At 50.5% G+C, this 16810-nt stretch overlaps 4 protein-coding genes across 9 annotated transcripts; 1 reads left to right on the forward strand and 3 right to left on the reverse strand.

Annotated features, from left to right (window-relative positions):
- Positions 1-566: 566 nt before the first annotated feature.
- Positions 567-2661, reverse strand: LOC109523721 (tetraspanin-7-like). Its single transcript, XM_019883084.1, has 2 exons — positions 2451-2661; positions 567-2370 (listed from the first exon to the last, which is right to left on the reverse strand). Exon 2 carries the CDS (start codon positions 1897-1899, stop codon positions 805-807), a length of 1095 nt encoding a protein of 364 aa, XP_019738643.1. The 5' UTR covers positions 1900-2370; positions 2451-2661; the 3' UTR covers positions 567-804.
- A 156-nt stretch (positions 2662-2817) lies between these two features.
- LOC109523720 (zinc finger protein 345) lies at positions 2818-6831 on the reverse strand. Of its 2 annotated transcripts, none has more exons than XM_019883083.1 (9): positions 6526-6831; positions 6047-6249; positions 5861-5953; positions 5700-5792; positions 5523-5633; positions 5323-5440; positions 4738-5215; positions 4570-4628; positions 2818-4400 (listed from the first exon to the last, which is right to left on the reverse strand). In XM_019883083.1, the coding sequence occupies exons 1-9, from the start codon at positions 6530-6532 to the stop codon at positions 2932-2934; spliced, it is 2631 nt and encodes an 876-aa protein (XP_019738642.1). In that variant the 5' UTR covers positions 6533-6831; the 3' UTR covers positions 2818-2931. The 2 variants fall into 2 exon arrangements, with proteins under 2 accessions (XP_019738642.1, XP_019738641.1); XM_019883082.1 differs by having other exon boundaries at positions 4723-5215.
- A 110-nt stretch (positions 6832-6941) lies between these two features.
- On the forward strand, positions 6942-8651 carry washc3 (WASH complex subunit 3). The gene is made up of 7 exons (XM_019883085.1): positions 6942-7115; positions 7274-7372; positions 7438-7503; positions 7576-7713; positions 7779-7889; positions 7960-8024; positions 8102-8651. Exons 1-7 carry the CDS (start codon positions 7065-7067, stop codon positions 8193-8195), a joined length of 624 nt encoding a protein of 207 aa, XP_019738644.1. The 5' UTR covers positions 6942-7064; the 3' UTR covers positions 8196-8651.
- Positions 8652-9043: 392 nt separating this feature from the next.
- On the reverse strand, positions 9044-16586 carry apaf1 (apoptotic peptidase activating factor 1). 5 transcript variants are annotated; one of them, XM_019883032.1, is made up of 27 exons: positions 16426-16586; positions 15752-15913; positions 15512-15686; positions 15238-15435; positions 14976-15165; positions 14785-14897; positions 14574-14705; positions 14240-14478; positions 13796-13963; positions 13597-13728; positions 13421-13534; positions 13169-13353; positions 12974-13100; positions 12720-12845; positions 12478-12618; positions 12201-12326; positions 11957-12103; positions 11760-11888; positions 11545-11670; positions 11333-11461; positions 11136-11261; positions 10931-11056; positions 10737-10862; positions 10409-10539; positions 10207-10330; positions 10002-10148; positions 9044-9928 (listed from the first exon to the last, which is right to left on the reverse strand). In XM_019883032.1, the coding sequence occupies exons 2-27, from the start codon at positions 15893-15895 to the stop codon at positions 9782-9784; spliced, it is 3768 nt and encodes a 1255-aa protein (XP_019738591.1). In that variant the 5' UTR covers positions 15896-15913; positions 16426-16586; the 3' UTR covers positions 9044-9781. The 5 variants fall into 5 exon arrangements, with proteins under 5 accessions (XP_019738591.1, XP_019738593.1, XP_019738589.1 ...); XM_019883034.1 differs by having other exon boundaries at positions 15238-15426; positions 15752-15933; XM_019883030.1 differs by having other exon boundaries at positions 15752-15933.
- Between the last annotated feature and the right edge of the window lie 224 nt (positions 16587-16810).

A 16810-nucleotide genomic window follows, 5' to 3' on the forward strand; every position in this document is an offset into this window, starting at 1 on the left:
TAGAAGATTGAAGATTGAAGATTGAAGATTGAAGATAGAATATAGAAGATAGAAGATTGAAGATTGAAGATTGAATCGGCGCAGAATTTAATGGCCGTTGAGAGGAAGTTGCGGATCTTCACCTTCACGGTTCGATCGATATCGCAATCTCCGACCAAAGGGAATAGTCCTGTATTGACGTGAATTGTGGACACATAGGACATTCGTCCGTGCTTTATTTTTGTGGAGATACACAATAGAAAAAAAAAAAAACTGTACAGACAGAAAGACATCTGGAGTTTAAACAATGAAGTCCAAAGCTTTGGAAGCCAAGGCAGCAGAGTCGATATCGAATTCCAACAACAATGGGAACCAATCTTTTCAGACGACACTTAAGACAGGCTCGTGACATTTTCACATCGTATCGCGAGCACCTTTAGCTGTTAGTCACTGCATGGAAAAAAATCTCACCTGAACAGCATGCAAATCATTTTTTCCTTCTCATGTAAAGTACAGTAATCTTCAAGGTCAGGGCTCCATAAACTGCGAATAGTGTAATTGACAACCCCCACAAATTGCAGGTAATTTGATCTCTTCAGGTGCTGCCTCTCCATCACAACCCAGGTTAAACTTAGCTCAGGCCTGACATACCGAAATTGTTTCTCAGCCGAGCTGTATCTCTTAAACGCTTCAACTGCACAAACGTCCTTTTTGGGCAGGGCTGTGGCGCCATCTTTTTCACTAATGTCAAACTCCACGCACATGCTTTCAACGACACCACAACACTCGAATCGTAAACAATGAGGTTTTTTTTTTTTTCCCCGATCAATTCGCAACCACGCGTTGCCTCGGCGCCAGCCGGCTGGCCAAAATGCACGCCAGAGCGATGCCGCCGACTTGGGTGAAGGCCAAGCCCAGCACGGTGGCGGCGATGTGGAACACGTTGTCGTTGACCAAGCTGAAGACTTTCCGGAAGCACCCGTGGGGGTGAACGCCCGCGGCGACCACGCCGCCGTCGTCCTCCGAGGGCAGCGGCCTGTTCCTGCAGCCTTTGCGACGCATGCAGCAGCTGTCCGGCAAGGACCCCAGGGTGGCGTTCTCGTTGGGCGGGAAGGTCACGTGCTGGAGGGCCCAGTCCGAAGTCAGCCAGTCGCGCCATCCTTCGGCACCGCAGCAGCGCAGCGCCCTCTGCAAGCTATCGAGCGCGTCGGCGCGACCTTCGTCTTCCGCGTATCCGGCCACGGCTCGCTGTAGGCCGCTACGAAACCCTCCGGCGATGTCCTCCCGGTAGAAGAGACCGCAGAGTCCGCCGGCCAAGCCCGCCACGAGCGCGGCCAGCTGGAAGAAGCCGTAGGCCCTCAGCACGTACGGGAGGTTGGCCGCCGCCCCGAGACAACCGAGGAAGCCCCAGATGGTGACGGCGGCCCCGGTGACCAGCAGGATGACGGGCGCGTTGGGGTAGCGGTTGGCGGACAGCAACATGAAGTCAGCCAGGGAAATCTGCGCCCACACGCCCAGTGTGAAGAGAGCTAAGCCGGCCGCCCAAAACAGGCAGCTGAAGGCAAGAAGACCCAAACGGAGGAGGTGCATGACGCCCAGCGGTCGGCGGCAAGGAGCGGCAGGGGTGGCCACGGGCGGAGGAGGAGCGTGAGCGGGGGCGGGGGCGACCCAAGAGATCTCGGGAGGGGAGGAGAGACGACGGCGCTCCTGCTGGAGGCGGTCCTCGTGCTCCTGGTAGGGGGGCAGCAGGTAGCCGGGGATGGCGGAGGCGCGGCGAGGGTAAGGGGGCGGCGTGAGAAGGTTGAGGCTCCGTGGGGAGGGCAGTCTCCGGACGGCTAGCTGCTCGGTGTCCCGCTCCGCAGCATGCCTGCTGGGGCTCGGCCGGGCGGAGAGCAACTGGCGAGGCAGTGGCGAGCTCATCGTCCCCGCTTGGGCTTTATCGACTCTCCATTTGACGCCCCCTCTCCTTCTTTACGACCCGTTATTAATCCGCCACCCGCGACGCCGACCGAGGCGTAAATCCTGACAACGGCCCGCGTGACGTCTGCGCCGTTATCTGCATGCACAGATGGCAAATTTACGCCCGTTTATTGCATGGCGAGCGATCCTTACGTCGATGCTCCCGCGCTCACTGAGAAAGGATGGGGGGGGGGGGGGGCACTGAACGGGAATCAACTCGTGAACACCCTCTTCTGGTGCATTGGAATTTTTTTTCCCCCCCCAACTCGACCTCTACGACCATAAAATGCGACCGTATTGGGAATTCTTCATGAGGTTCTCCAGATTCGACTCTAAGCAGACACTTTGCCGAGTATGGTATAAGGAAAACATATGGACTCACCACATCTCTTGTGCAAGACGAGTGTTTTCCGCCACAACGTAGCTGGGGGCCTGCCGAAGAATTACAATTTTCGTAATTAACGCGAGCTCTGTTTTATGTGGGTTGCGTGATTACCACAGAAATGACTCACCTGACCCAAGGGCTTGAGATTGAAGAGCTTCCTCCTCCCGCCCCCTGAAAATAGCGGTGGTGAGCAAATGCTGCCGCTTTGACAGGAGGCCCAGCACCTAAAATGGGAGCAGAAAAAACAACAACGAAAAGACACACAAGAATGAAGTCGACCATAACATTTTTTTTTGGAGGGGGGGGGACACACATTCCTCCCTCTCAGCATGCACGCCGCAACTATTCGCTCCCAAAGTCCGCACTCCTTTGAGTCAATTTTCTTTTTCAATTTTGTGCCTCAAATAACCGGAATGGGAATCTCTTCTCCATCTTGTCCATTGCCCCACCTGGATATTCAAACGTTAAATCCAATAAAAACTCTTCATCATTCTGGGGAAAAACAAACAAAAGTTTACTGTGCATCTTTTTGCTTACATACGCTCTGTTCTTGTTGTTTGCTTGGGAAGAGAATAACATTTACATACAAAAAAAAAAACAAAGAACAATCAGTCAGTGATGTGCTCCGTGTGGGTCTCCAAGTGCTTCTTGAGTTTGGCCTGGGATGAGAAGGTCTTCTGACAGCGACCGCAGTCGGGCTTGGCGGCGCCCGAATGGCTGCGCTTGTGCCACGCCAGCTCGGACGAGCTCTTGAACCTGAGCTCGCAGGCGTCGCAGGCGTACGGCCGCTCGCCCGTGTGCACGCGGCGGTGCAGCTGCGCCTCGCTGCGCGTGAGGAAGGACTTGTCGCAATAGCCGCAGGGGAACGGCCTCTCGCCCGTGTGCATGAGGTGGTGTCGGGTGAGCGCGGAGGGCTTGGCGAAGCCCTTGCCGCAGTAGGCGCAGGGGTACGGGCGGGCGCCGCTGTGCGAGACCAGGTGCTCCCGCTGCGTCTTCTTGCTCTTGAAGCGCTTGTCGCACAGCGAGCAGCCGAAGGGTCGCTCGTCCACGTGCGAGCGGTGATGTTTGGAGAGCTCGCCCTGGGACAGGAAGGCCTTGCCGCACTGGGAGCACAGGAAGGGCTTCTCGCCCGTGTGCATCCTCTCGTGGCGCGCCAGCACCGACGCCAGGGTGAACCTCTTGGCGCAGTGCGAGCACTGGAAGGGCCGCTCGCCCGTGTGGACGCGCAGGTGCTTGACCAGCATGAAGCGCAGCGAGAAGCGCTTGCCGCACTGGCCGCACTGGTGAGGCCGCTCGCCCGTGTGCGCGGACATGTGCCGCTTCACGTCCGACCGCCGCGTGTACGTCTTCTCGCAGTTCGGGCACTTGAATTGCCGCTTCACCTGATGCGCCTGCCGGTGGAGCGAGCGCGCCAGCAGCGAGTCGAAGCCCTCGCCGCACTGCAGGCAGACGTAGCGCTTGGCCACGTGCGACTTCCTGTGCTCCAGCAGCTCGCCGGCCGAGGCGAAGCTGCGGCTGCAGATGGAGCAGATGTGCGGCAGGCGGCTCCCGCCCGAGTGGCGGCGCTTGTGGTGGGCCGTCAGCGCCCGCAGGTTGGCGAAGGACACCCGGCACGAGGAGCAGGCGAAGGAGACGGCGGCGGCGTGCGACTTGCCCTGGTGCTTGGTGAGGTCCCAGGAGTGCTGGAAGGTGCGATCGCACTGCGAGCAGCGGAAGGGCCGCTCGCCCGTGTGGGTCAGCTGGTGGCGCCGCACGTCCGATGTGCGCGTGAACGTCCTGCCGCACGTCTCGCACGTCAGGGCTTTTTGCCTGCCGGCGGCCTGGCGGGGGCTCGCGGTGCCGTCGTTGACCGACGGGCTGTCAGGCTGTGCCGCATCTCCTTTGGGAAAAAGCTTAATGGATGTGTAGATTTCATCCGATTCGGACGGAACCGGAGCCTCGTCGGATCCTGAGAGCTTGCGGTAGTCGTCGGTGCGAACTCTCTGCATGTGAAAGTGCGGCGGGCTGTTGTCGTCCGAGTGGTGGAAGGGGCACTGCGAGCATGTGAAGATGATGGACGTCATCTCATCTGAATCGCCTGTGGGTGAAATAATAGAGAAATTCGCAATGCTTTTGAGTCACCGGCTTTGGATGCATTTGAATTGCTCATTCCGCGTTTTATAGAAAATGAAACAAAGATGGCGGCCACTTGTCAAATTAGCGTCGAAATAAATCAATAAAAAAATTGATGGGGCTCACATGCTTACCTTGGTCACTACCCTTCATGGCGATCACAGACAAGGCAACTGGTTGGTCAGCTCGAATGCTGCGGGAGAAAAGGACATTTTTTTTTTTGTAGTCAGGGTGTAGCCCAGTTCTCGCCCAAAACCAGCTGCACCCGTTATCCCCTTTAAAGAGACCTCTTTAAGTCACACCAGCCCGTGGAGGCGTCCATCAGTGGAATGGATGAGTGTTCACAGACAGGAAGTTGCGCGGCATGAATTGTTGTGTCGTCTTCTGCGGAAGAGTCCTTCGCTTCAGCGTCGGTCTGGACGTCAACGTTGGCCTCCCCAAAGACATCTTGAATTGCAAACTGACGGTTGCTCGCCGAGTCGTTTTCAAGACTCTCCTTTCTCAGCGCAAACGTTTTGGTCAGCGTCTCCAATGCTTTGGCCACGTCCGCGGCTTCTTCGGCGGGCGTCACCTCCACTCGGTAGAAATCCGTCTGAGCTTCAGCTGGCGTGTCTTGGACCTCCACCTCGGTGTAGACCGTCACCACGCTGTACTGCTCGGGATATGGGACGTTGGAGGGGTTGTGCGCAGACTCCGAACCCTGGGCGATATTTGCTTTTTGAGAGGGTGGAATGGACAGCGCGGACATGATGCAGCTGCCGATGGTGGACGAGGGACCGTCTGCAAAAAACAAGAACGCAACCAAGACAAGTTGCCCAATCATTGTCATGGATTACCCGGATGATTGAGAATTTATCAACAAAGACAGCATTCCAAAGTGTACTCACGTTGCATTTTTAAAAGCCCAGCAGCCTTGCAGTGCTCAAAGAGCTCTGCCAGCTCTTCTGGTGTGGACTGGAGGCATTCACCCAAAACGGCAGGAGCCGAGCCCAGCCAAGCTGCCGTCTGGAATGGAGACACATCAATGGTTAATTTCCCAGAAAAATAAGTGGAAAAAAAAAACTGCAGGACAAAGTAGAATTAATACCTGCTTGAGGTCTGGTACTGGGAGCAACTTCTCTAATTTTGAGAGCAGCTCCCAAAGTAACACGTGTAGGGCCGCATCATACTTTCTTCCATATTCTACAGGGAACACCTCCTATAACGATACAAACAATTTACAACAAAAGATGAATTTCAAGGGGCATAGATTAGTTAGTCCGACCTTAAAGAAGTAAGCTCGTTCCGCCGGATCCTTCAGGAGGCTCTGAACCAGTGAGACGAAAGTGGACTCGGCTGTTTTCATGTCGCCGTCGCTCTGCGAGTACAGGTTTATTATCCATATGAATTCAAATAAGAAGCTAATGACGTCGTCCCTGCACTTACATCTGGAGTTACTGGGAATTTCTCCAAGTGGCTGTGGATCATCTGAGAGTCCACAGAACCCCGGACAGTGCCTTTGCACAGCTCAAGGATCAGCTGAAGGAACAAGAAAAATGAAGAATTCAAACTACCCCAGTTAAGAGGAAGACTATTGTGTTTGCTTTGAAAACAAACGCAAGCACTGAATACCCTCGCTCTAAGGCCCAGGATGAGCTGGACTCTCTGCTTGTTGTTCATCAGCCCAGGTACCGCCTCGGTCACAGCGTACACAAACTCCTGAAGTTTCTGGTAGTTCATCACATCTTTCTGCTTGGCCAGCTGCCACATAGCGGCCGAGCACAGCTGCAAAGGGGGCACCAGTTGGCGCAAGGTGGACAAGGGTGGGCCGGCTTCTGAAAAAGACAATCACTTTAAGAAGATATTCAACACAATTATTCTTCAAATATTAATAAAATTGTCAAAACAAATCAATTAATCTATCTGTTGGATTGTTTTTAAAGATGTTCACAGTAAATTTACTGTAAACAATTCCTACTCTTTCTGCTCAAAACACAGACGCAACACCACGAGCCTGAGTGACTGACGAGAAGCTTTAAATAGACGGGCCCCGCTAAACAGCGAGCTAACATAAACTGACATCTCCAAGAGTTCATTATTCAGATACATACGGTTCATTTTCGCTATATTTTTACACGAAGCTCAAATGGTTTACAAAGTCTTCAGTGGCCTTGATTAAAAAATATATCATAAAAGGTGTCGTTTATTTTACGGTTTAGCATGCGCTATCACGACGCAAGCGTCCTTTTTCACAAAGTGACTCTGCTCAAATTCCGTTTTTCAAAACAAGAGTTATGCCCATCTCTGAACGTTCCACAATATACGATTGAGCTATCTCCACGGAGACTTTACAATTAATAAATTTTACACTTTTTCCCCAAAATTTAGCTAGAAACGGAGATTAATTTGTTCGTTTTTAGGCGTGAAACCAGTTCGCTTGGCCTTACCGGATGTTTGTTAGTCCCTCGCTTCAAAATAAAACGATATTTGCCGTCGTGTCGTCTCGCGAGGTCACGCGGTACTACAATTCATAGTCACATGAAACCGTCAACACCGTTGTGTACATCATATTTGGTTTTTCCTCAACGTATAAAGCAGGAGAAAAAAAATATTTGCACTCAAATAAGTGACCTGTGTTCTAGTAAGAGGCATGGATGAGGACGGACTTCCGATTGTGGGCTCTGGAGTTGATCTGACGAAGGTTAGTCTCAAGCTAGCCTGTTAGCTCAGCCAGGAAACGAATGTAAATAGAATGCATGTCAAATGCAGTTGTGTCTTAAAGCAACTTTTGCCAATCCACAGTCGACATTCCCAACACTTAGGTGTGGTTGTCACATTTTTTTCCATTTCCCGGCTTAGGTTCCTGCCATTCAGCAGAGAAGAATTGTTGCTTTTCTCAATCAGTTCATCGTCCACACGGTTCGCTTCCTCAACAACTTCTCTACAGTGTGTGAAGAGGTTTGTGCTTTTATACTCACACCTAAAGTCACTCAGAGACTCACAACTTGAATTTTCCTCTCCAGAAACTTGCCAACATATCCCTGCGCATCCAGCAGATCGAGACCACGCTGTGTATCTTGGAAGCCAAGGTTGGTTCCTTCTCCTTCGCCTTTTGTACATCACAACGCCTCTTTGATGGAATATCGCCCAACTGTGAGCAGCTGTCCTCCATCCCTGGACTGGAGGACGTCACGGTCGACGCAGTCGGACATCCCCGAGGTGTTCAGATCAATGGAACTGCCGCTTCTGATCAGGGTCCCACAGGCAGTCCACAAGCTGTGACGCTTCCCCCTCCTGAGGTACAAACATCCATCCCACTATGGTTTATTATTGTGATTATTAAATATGATCTGTTCTCTTTTAGCCGTCTCACAATGCCTCAGACGATGTGACGACGCTTAAATCTGAGGATGTTAATATCATGACGGTGGCCAAGGATCCACGCTATGCTAGATATCTGAAGATGGTGCAAGTGGTGTGTGAAATTTTGTATTATGGCTCTCACACTCTTTCAGACTTACCATCTTAGATGTTGTTTTTGGCAGGGTGTTCCCGTTATGGCCATCCGGAATAAAATGAGCATGGAAGGGTTGGATCCGGACTTGCTGGAGTGAGTATTGAACATTTCCTCCTTGTAGTTTTGTTGTGTTTTCCCACTTTAAGGTGAGACATTCCTTTTGGTGGTAGCAAGCCCGATGCCTCCGTGCCAGACTCGGGAGGGAAAACCGGAGAGGACCTCGATATGAATGCTTCGGATAGCGAGTCGTCCTTCAGCGACTGATGTTGAGACAAATGCAATCTGGCCCATGCCGGCCAATCATTGGTGAAGTGGCCTGCCTGGGAGGTGGCTAGCAGCTGCAAAGGAGGAGAATCAGCCAAATGCACAAGCTCCGGATAAAGCATTTTGTGGTTATTCCACTAAACAATATGTTGGGCACTCAAAATTCCATCCATTGAGGACGTTGTAGTTCTCTGGGTTAGAATGTACTAACAATTAACTTTGACAGATATTTTCACCCGAAATTGGGTGACATGTTCACAAACATGACGATTTTATGCAATGACATAAATTGTCCATCGATGTGAATGAGTGGGTGGAACACGCAATTACGAGAAGTGATGTGGAGAATAGTGGGACTTTCATACCATGATTTACGTTTTAACTGTCAACTTAAGCAGCTTTTTTTGTTTTTAAACTATTAGTGCACAAATAAAGTATCTTGATGCTATTCCTGAACATGTTTCAAGTTTTTTCATTGGAAGGTGACTGCCATACAAACAACTGCCACCAAAGAGCGGCAGAAACACTGACCAACATCTTTCATGATTTCCTTAATATTACTCTAAGACAGAAAAGCAAACTGAAACACATCTTATTCGATTGTAAATGTGTAAAACAGATAGTTAAGTTCTTTACCTTGAGTTGTAATCCACAGCCCACAAAATGGATGGTTGGTCACTTCTGGCTCCAGGTGTTGCAAGCGAGCTAGCTATGACACAAATGTTAATTGGTGCTGAAAGGTTGCGAATAATATTGGGAGGGGTGTGGGGGGTAACGTAACATTCTCGCTGTACAAGCCGCTGTAAATTGAGCTCCTTTTCGGAAAAACCTCAAATCGAGCACATGGCCTCTAAAATGTGTTTTATTTGTGGAATTAGCGTAGCAAATAACAATAAATACATGCATTTATTTTAATGGCTCATATAAAGTACAGTGCTTTCACTATTCTTTGATCCTGAGCAAACAATGATTAGAGAAAAAACAACCTTAAGACTGAATATATGCAACGTTTAAAGCACCAACCCGAAGAGCACATAGTGGAAATAACGTTACTCAGACGAACAAAACATTTCCTGATTAATATTCACAACTAATCGTTTCCTTGAAAGATCACAGCAAGGACAGAGGCACAAACTATGACTGTTACGTTTGAAAGATTGTCAAGTGTCGGCTCAGTTGCGAAACATGCCATTTAGAAAAAGATGCACGTACCGATAAAATGCCTCAGCAAGTGTAAATCCTGATTTGTAGAAAAGTTGTACAAGAACATTCGTCCAATGCTTTCAAAAGCAAGCACACAATATTTAACACAGTGCACATGATAAGGCTTCTCTACTCTGAAGGAATAGAATCTCATAATTACAAAACGATAGAACCATGACATCCATCACAGCATTGATGAATGCACTTACCGGCTCAACATGCTGATTTCCCAAAAAAAGCACGACAGTGTTTGCGTGTCTAAATGATCTAGAATCTGTTAGAAGTAAACATCTTAAAGCACCTTGTCTACTCTTCTGTGAGCAGCGCTCTTCAGGCTGGTGACTGCAGTAGTTTGCGGGTAAAGCGTGGAATTTCACAGGCCATCATACCACTCTCTGGAGGACGTAGAGGATGCCGATGTTGTCAATAGTGACGAATGTGGAAAAATCGGGTGACACGTGGACCTTCTTCAACGCGCTACCGGTCGGGTAGAAGGTCTGCAGGGCTTCACCTTTGTCCACGTCCCACCACTGGACGAGGACGCAACGAGAGACGCAAGGTTTGAAAGCGTAAACTGTATGTGGGGATATGTCGCCGCCGTACCTTGACGTATCCCCCGGTGGACACCAGGAGGGAGTCGTCCGGGGAGAAGTGCAGGTCGGTCACCCAGCCTCCGTGCAACGAGTCTAAGCCGTCCTTTCCGTCTCGCGAGCATATCTTCAGCAAGGTGCCTTCCGTGACACTCCACAGCTGTTTAAGGGATAAAATGAATACAGGTTTTATGCGGTGTTTGTCTCAAAGAACCTACCCGGATCTCGCCGCCGTCATCCCCCGTCGCCAGCCGCCGCCCGTCACAGGAAAAGCGGCAACTCCGGACGCAGTCTTGGTGGCCGCACAGTACGTGGACACATTGCCAGGACTCACTGTGCCACACCTTGAGGCCCAAGACAAAAACCCATTCAGGAAAAAAAAAAAAGTACAGAAGAAGAACAGAGGGCGCCGTGAGAGCTCAGACCTTGGCAATCTTGTCAGCAGAGGTGGTGGCAAAGAAACGTCCATCTGGGGAGACGTGGCAAGACAAAATGGCTCCCCGGTGAGCCTCGATGTGCTGCAACTCCTCTCCGCTTTCCAGCTCCCAAACCTGAGCGATAGAAAGAGCCACACGCTGTCATTTCATAAATGAACGTCTAATGTTAAAAGTTTAATGTCATAAAATAGGTTGTTGTCTGGCGTTGTACGGACATTTCCTGTTTCCGGTATTACGTGATGATGTCATTTCACTGTTTTTTTCTTTGGTTTCAAGTCAATGTTATTGGTAAGTGAATGCCAATATTTTACCTTGACCGTGCCGTCAAACGAGCAGGACAGCATTCGTGTTTCAGCAGGCGACAGCAGAGAGAAACAACGCACTTGCTCCTTGTGGCCCCGCAGCACGAGGCACTCGTGCGACTGCCACTTCCACACCTGCGCACACAAATACCTCAGTCATGGAAATCCAAAGGAGGGCTGAGGAAGACATGATGGTGGCCCACATTAATGGTGGTGTCCTCGGATGACGTGATGAGAGTTTGGCCGGCGTGGAGGAACTGGCAGTGCAGCACCGTCTTGGTGTGGCCCAGCAGGGTGGCGAGAACCTTCCCAGAGGGGATGGCCAGAATCTGCACACGCAAGAAATAACACCAAGGTTTACGTGGCCAACACCCGAACCGTCGACTGAGATCCAAACGTGTTCGATACCTCCACGGTGCCGTCCTCTGTGCCGAAGGCGACGGCCAAAGGCTTCGAGCAAAAGCACGTGCATCGGATCCGCGACGCCATCTCCTCTGACTGGAAAAGCAGTGAACCCGCTCTGCCAGCGCGCACCTCAAACGCACACGATGCAGTCAATCGAGCTGTCAATCAAAACTTCGACGTCCACGTCGCCGCCAGCTCACCTGCAGTCTGTTGCAGTTGTCTGCCGCCGAAACAAAAAATTGGCCATCTTCCCCTGAGTCAAAGAAAGCATCCGAGTCTCTTTTCAAGCGCACCGCGGAGGTGGTGTGCACTTTATCCGTCTGCCATAGCTGCAAATGGGACGAGAAACAGATTTGATTTGGACAGTTTCTGCGCACTAACATCAGTGAGAGTCACACTGAGCACGTCTCACCCTGACGGTCTGGTCGTCGGCGCAAGAGAGAAGCTGCGAGCCGTCAGGAGAGAACTGGACTCGCTGGACCCAACTCAGGTGACCGCTGCAGTCGGCCATCTTCTTATTGTCCGCCAGGTCCCACAGCTGCGACAGACGCAAGGGAGAGACACAATCAAATTTGCCCCTTTAGCTGAAAACTTTGCCCATCCCTGGTCAAAAAGTATCTGCTGTACCTCCACCGCATAGTTGGAGAAGGCGATCGCGAGCAGGTTGCTGGTGGGACACGCGTCACAGTACTGCACCATGCTCAGGCGACCCGTTCGGATCTCTAATAGCATCTGCGACGTCTCCACGTCCATCACCTGCGGCAAAACCGACCCTGAAGCCAACCACCGGGTCGAAATTGACACCTAATTTGACATCCGCTCACCAACACGGCGCTCCTGACGGCGCACACCACCCGTTTGCCGTCGCCCGTCCACGTGCTGCACTTGACCGGAACCTCCTCGCCGGCTTCCGCGCACCACTCCCGCACGTTGATGGTCTTCCACTCGTTGGCGGAGGACACTTCGAAGATCTGGAGGAGGACGGATACAGGGACACATTCCGTCTAATTGGGGGAGCTTTTTAATTTTCTTCAGTTGAGAGGCGAGACTGGCAAAGTACACGTTCACCTTCACGGTGCCGTCGTTGGAGGAGGTGGAGAGATAGGCGTCGTCGGGGGAGAAACAACAGTGGTTGACCGGTTCAAAGTGCCCAAACATGGTGTTCTGTGAGGTGGGTTTGTTCAGGTTCCACAGCTGAAACGACACAGAAATCCATAAATTTCACTCCATATGGAGACAGATCACCAAGGTGATTGGCATTTTCCTTGAGTTCAATGGGGCAAGACGAGTGTTTAAAAGTTACAACCGTGGTCACAGAACAAATTAAACTTATGTCTGAAGGCACCTTGACGTTCAAGAAACTGTCATTGGAGCAGGTGGCCAGCAGGAGACGCCGTCGCGTGTTGGTGAACTGGCAGTGGTTGACCTGCTCCTCGTGTTCCACCTCAAAGACCCTCAGCAACATGCCACGCTCTGCGTTCCACACCTGAAAAGACGGGCAGACACACACCAAAAAAAAAAAACCCCAATAATAAAAATAATGTGCGAGCTATAATATCAAGCTATAAAATCAAATTTCACTTTTACCTTCACTTTCCTGTCGCTGGAGCAAGTTGCTAGGAGACGGTCGTCGGGGGAAAAGGCGCAACAGAGAACCTCGTCATCGTGGGCTTGGATCTCGGTCAGCTTTTCGCCGGACGTGCTCCTGAAAACCTAACGTCATAGAACGGGAGTATGATGTGATTTCTCACTTGAAACAAAGAGACGGCAGCTCCACCCAATACCGCTTTGAATTTTGTGGAAAATTGTTGTCCTCGTTTGAACTGCTTCCAGTCACATACCTTGAGCGTCTTGCTGGCTCCACACGAGGCGATCTTGGTTCCGTCCTGGGAGAAGCAGGCGGCGTAGACGGAGCCCTGGTGCGGATGGATCACCAGCCGGGAAAGACTCTCCACGCTGCTCTTATTTCTGCACATGGAGCCAAGTTGATGAAAACCCCACCGGAAAACGTGAACGAGGCTTCCTCGCTTGCTTACAGCCAGTCAAAATAGAGTTTCCCGCTTCTGGCCCGCTCCTGCGCCCGCTGCAGAGCCTGCCTGTAGACTTCCGAAGCCTGAGGCTGCGACAGAGCCAGCTGGACCACGTCGGGAAACGGCCGCTGCTCCAGCTGGTGGCCGTTGAGGGACAAAAACTCCTGGAAGTGACTGCGCACGTTGCTGTTCTGCACGGGCGGGAAACTCCTCACTTACTTGAGCCATCCTCCATGCTACAGCCTGCATTTTGATTACCTTTTTATCCAGAATGGATCCATACTCCACAAAGTCATTTAAAAGATGAGCCGGACCCAGTATCTGGGCCTTGTGGGTGATCCAGTCCAGTGAGAACATGAGCGAGTAGAGCTCCTGGGAAGTCAAGGGCACCATCAGGAATATGGAATCCACTCCCTTCAATGAACGTTTCTTACCTGGGAGAGGTTGGCTTTGGCCATGTGGTAGGTTAAGAACCGGATCCAGTAGAGGCATTCTTCGTCTCCAGATGTGGGCGGGGTTTCACTGTAGTGCTGCTGGTACTGACGCACCACCTTGGTGTGAAGGTTCTGCAGCACGAGCACACACGTCACTAAAAAGAACCCTTTTTTCTTACAAGCGGACTTCGATACGGACCTCGAGTTGGGCGCGATTCTGCTCGACCAAGAAGTCCAGTTGGAGGTCGTGGAGGTAGTACAGTGCAGGTTTGCGGTGACTGTCCACAAACAGAAGAGACTTGTTGACAAACTCCTCCAGGATGTCCTCCACCTCCTCGGGCTCGAGATCCCACAGAATGGACAACACCTGGAGAAACAGTACCAGGAAAAAAAAAAAACGCGTCTTTTGGATGTGTTCATCGACAGTCTGGCAATGTGTTACAAAATAAATTAATAACATCTTAAAATTAACAAACAATCCAGTATGGAAACGTTTCAATTTGGACAGCAGCCTTAAAAAAAAAAAGCACACTTGTCCACCAGATGACACTATTTCCTCCCATTCAAAGCACACAACACATTTCATACCTTTTTTTGTTTTCGTCCTATAGACAACTGTGCGGTTTTTAAAAATGTAATTCACCTTGGCGGGAATTTTGATGTCGGGCTCCAGCACGGCGAGGTCCCTGTAGAGCTCCCGGTGCTCGTCGGGCAGCACTTCGATGCTGGCCGCCATTGCCTGGTCCAGCGCGTCGTAGTCGTATGACGACGATTTACGGATGCGCTTGAACTGCTTCTGCTGCAGCTGCCGCAGGTAGTAGCTCCAACGGTCGGGCTTCTCTTTGAGTAGCGCGCCAATCAGGGAGACCACCAGAGGGGACCCTGAAGTGGACGAAACGCGTGTTCTAATCACAGAAAAGCAGCAACCTTTTTTTAAAAATATACATTTGGGAGCGAAGATCAAGATTGCAATGCACCTTTACATTCTCTCACAATGCTCCGAGCCTCCTCAGGCAAACATTCGAGTGCGTTTCTGGTATACAGGGCAATAATCTCCAGTGCCTTGTTGTCATCCAAACCACTCTCAACCTCCACTTCATGTTTGGCACCTGAAAAACAGGTTGACGACGAAGTTTTTGGAGCTAGAACTCGGCGCACGGTGGTTTTGGGAGTCAGTGAATCGCTTACCACTAACTGAGTCAGTGAGGCTTCTATTCCTGGTGCTCAGAAGGATGCGGCAGTGGATATCGAATGATTTCAGCACCGTGCTGTCCCAGATGTCATCCAGAATCAGCAGAGATCTGGAAATAGACAATTTCTTAAGAAACACTCAAATGTGATCACATGCAGTGCATAATTCCTTCAAAACCAACTTTCACCTGGGGTATCTGCGCAACACCAGGAAGCGCAGACGCTCCTTGGCCTCGTCCAAGGAGGTGGGAGGCCGTTGGAGGGATTGGGAGTCCAGGCTCTGCTCCAGGCGGAAGCACAGCGCTTGGATCTTCACCAGCAGGTTGGCTTTGTCCAGCTGGCCGATGGACAACCAGTGGATACCTCCTGGGAAGCACTCTGTTGGGAAAAAAAAAATCTCAGCACCAAGTCATTGGCCATAGAAACAAATGAGACCCGGCGATTAATCACCTTCAATCAGTCTCTGGTCTCGTACAGCTTCCGCCACCAGCACAGATTTTCCCGAGCCGGCCATCCCGAACACAGTGACCCATCCCGTGTCCTGCCGGAGATGGTAGAGCTTCTCCCGGATCTTGTTGATCAGTTCGGGTCGGCTGACAAAAACCACAGGCCTCTGAGGGACCCCGCCTGCGCTCAGAACTATTTGGACTGATAGAAAAGAAGGGTCACAGTCACAGTCCATAAAGTTTCCAACTTCCTGGAACTGTGCAAGACTAATTCTCACCATCAGATGTGCTGTTAGAGCTGTTTGGTGTGTCACCAGGAAGGGCGGCGTGAAGCAAATTAGCCAAGTCGTAGTACGCCTCCTTGACGAGAGCATTATAAAATGAGATAAAAGCGCTGTTGTCCTTCTTGAGCAGCAGTTCCAGTAGCGACGCCGCCTGCTCTTTCCTGCTAGGCTGCAGAAAGACACAAAATCACCACATGCTTCAGTGGGGAACTATTTTTTTGGAGTACCACCAACCCATTCACTGATCCTCTCTTCCTCCTCGCCGCTCAGCACGCCGTCACTGATCATGTGATCCATCAGGTAGGCAGGCTTGATATCCTGCTCCAGGTTCTGGCGAAAGCGTAGCAGGCTGCTCCGGGCGCCTTCGTCCAGCATCATGACCGCCCATGCAGGAACCTGTTGACCAAATTGGGGTTTTTGCAACAGACACTGATGTTGACGTATATTTTTTTGTATCCATCGCGGACCTGAAACAATCAGAAGCTCTGACCTACATTGACAACCTAAATTCTATTTTCCTCATTAAATAAGTACTAAGTAAATTTTCTTCTTTTTTTGGTGGGGGGGGGGTTGACTCCCAAAAGTAAATTTTCTTCTTTTTTTGGTGGGGGGGTGTCATATCATGGTTTGATTCCTCAAGTGTCAGGTCTTTAGTTATGTTTCTAAGGAGGATGCTGATTTAGTCTTGAAACAGGAACATGTTACAACGAATGAGGAAAAACGCAATAAAAATAACGATGACGAGAGTAAAACTTTTCCAAAACTTTCAAAATGACATTTTCCAGTGAAATGGACATTTTACTTCCCCTCATCTTTCATTTTACAACTTAAAATCGAAACTCTTTCTGCATGTCGAGACAAGTTTGCCCACGACCAAACAAAGAAAGTAGCCGTGGAAGGATACTTACGAGTGTCTTCTTTTCTCTAAAGGGGAGGATATTTAGTCAACTGAGTATGACTGTAATTTAAAGTCACAAAAACGTGTAAGAAGTGAGCAAAAATTGTTTGACGAAGCCACACACCTACAACTTGCTTCCTGGTTGACAACAAAATAACAACCAGCCCGGCAGGAGACGACGAATAGTGTGACAGAACCAAACCACGTGACGCGTGAGGTCATCCGTTCTGCTTGTTTGTAACTGGGCAGACGAGTGTTGCCTTTAGGGACGAGTTGTTCGCTGGGAAAATTGATTGATAATTTGTTTACCAAATTACAGTATCTCAACGAGAAAATACAGTAGTTTTAGCAACAATTAGCAGCTAAAAATCGTTCTGTGATAGATATATGTATGC

This window comes from Hippocampus comes, unplaced genomic scaffold, assembly GCF_001891065.2.
Source record: "Hippocampus comes isolate QL1 unplaced genomic scaffold, H_comes_QL1_v1.1 scaffold53, whole genome shotgun sequence".
Classification (NCBI taxonomy): Eukaryota; Metazoa; Chordata; class Actinopteri; order Syngnathiformes; family Syngnathidae; genus Hippocampus; species Hippocampus comes.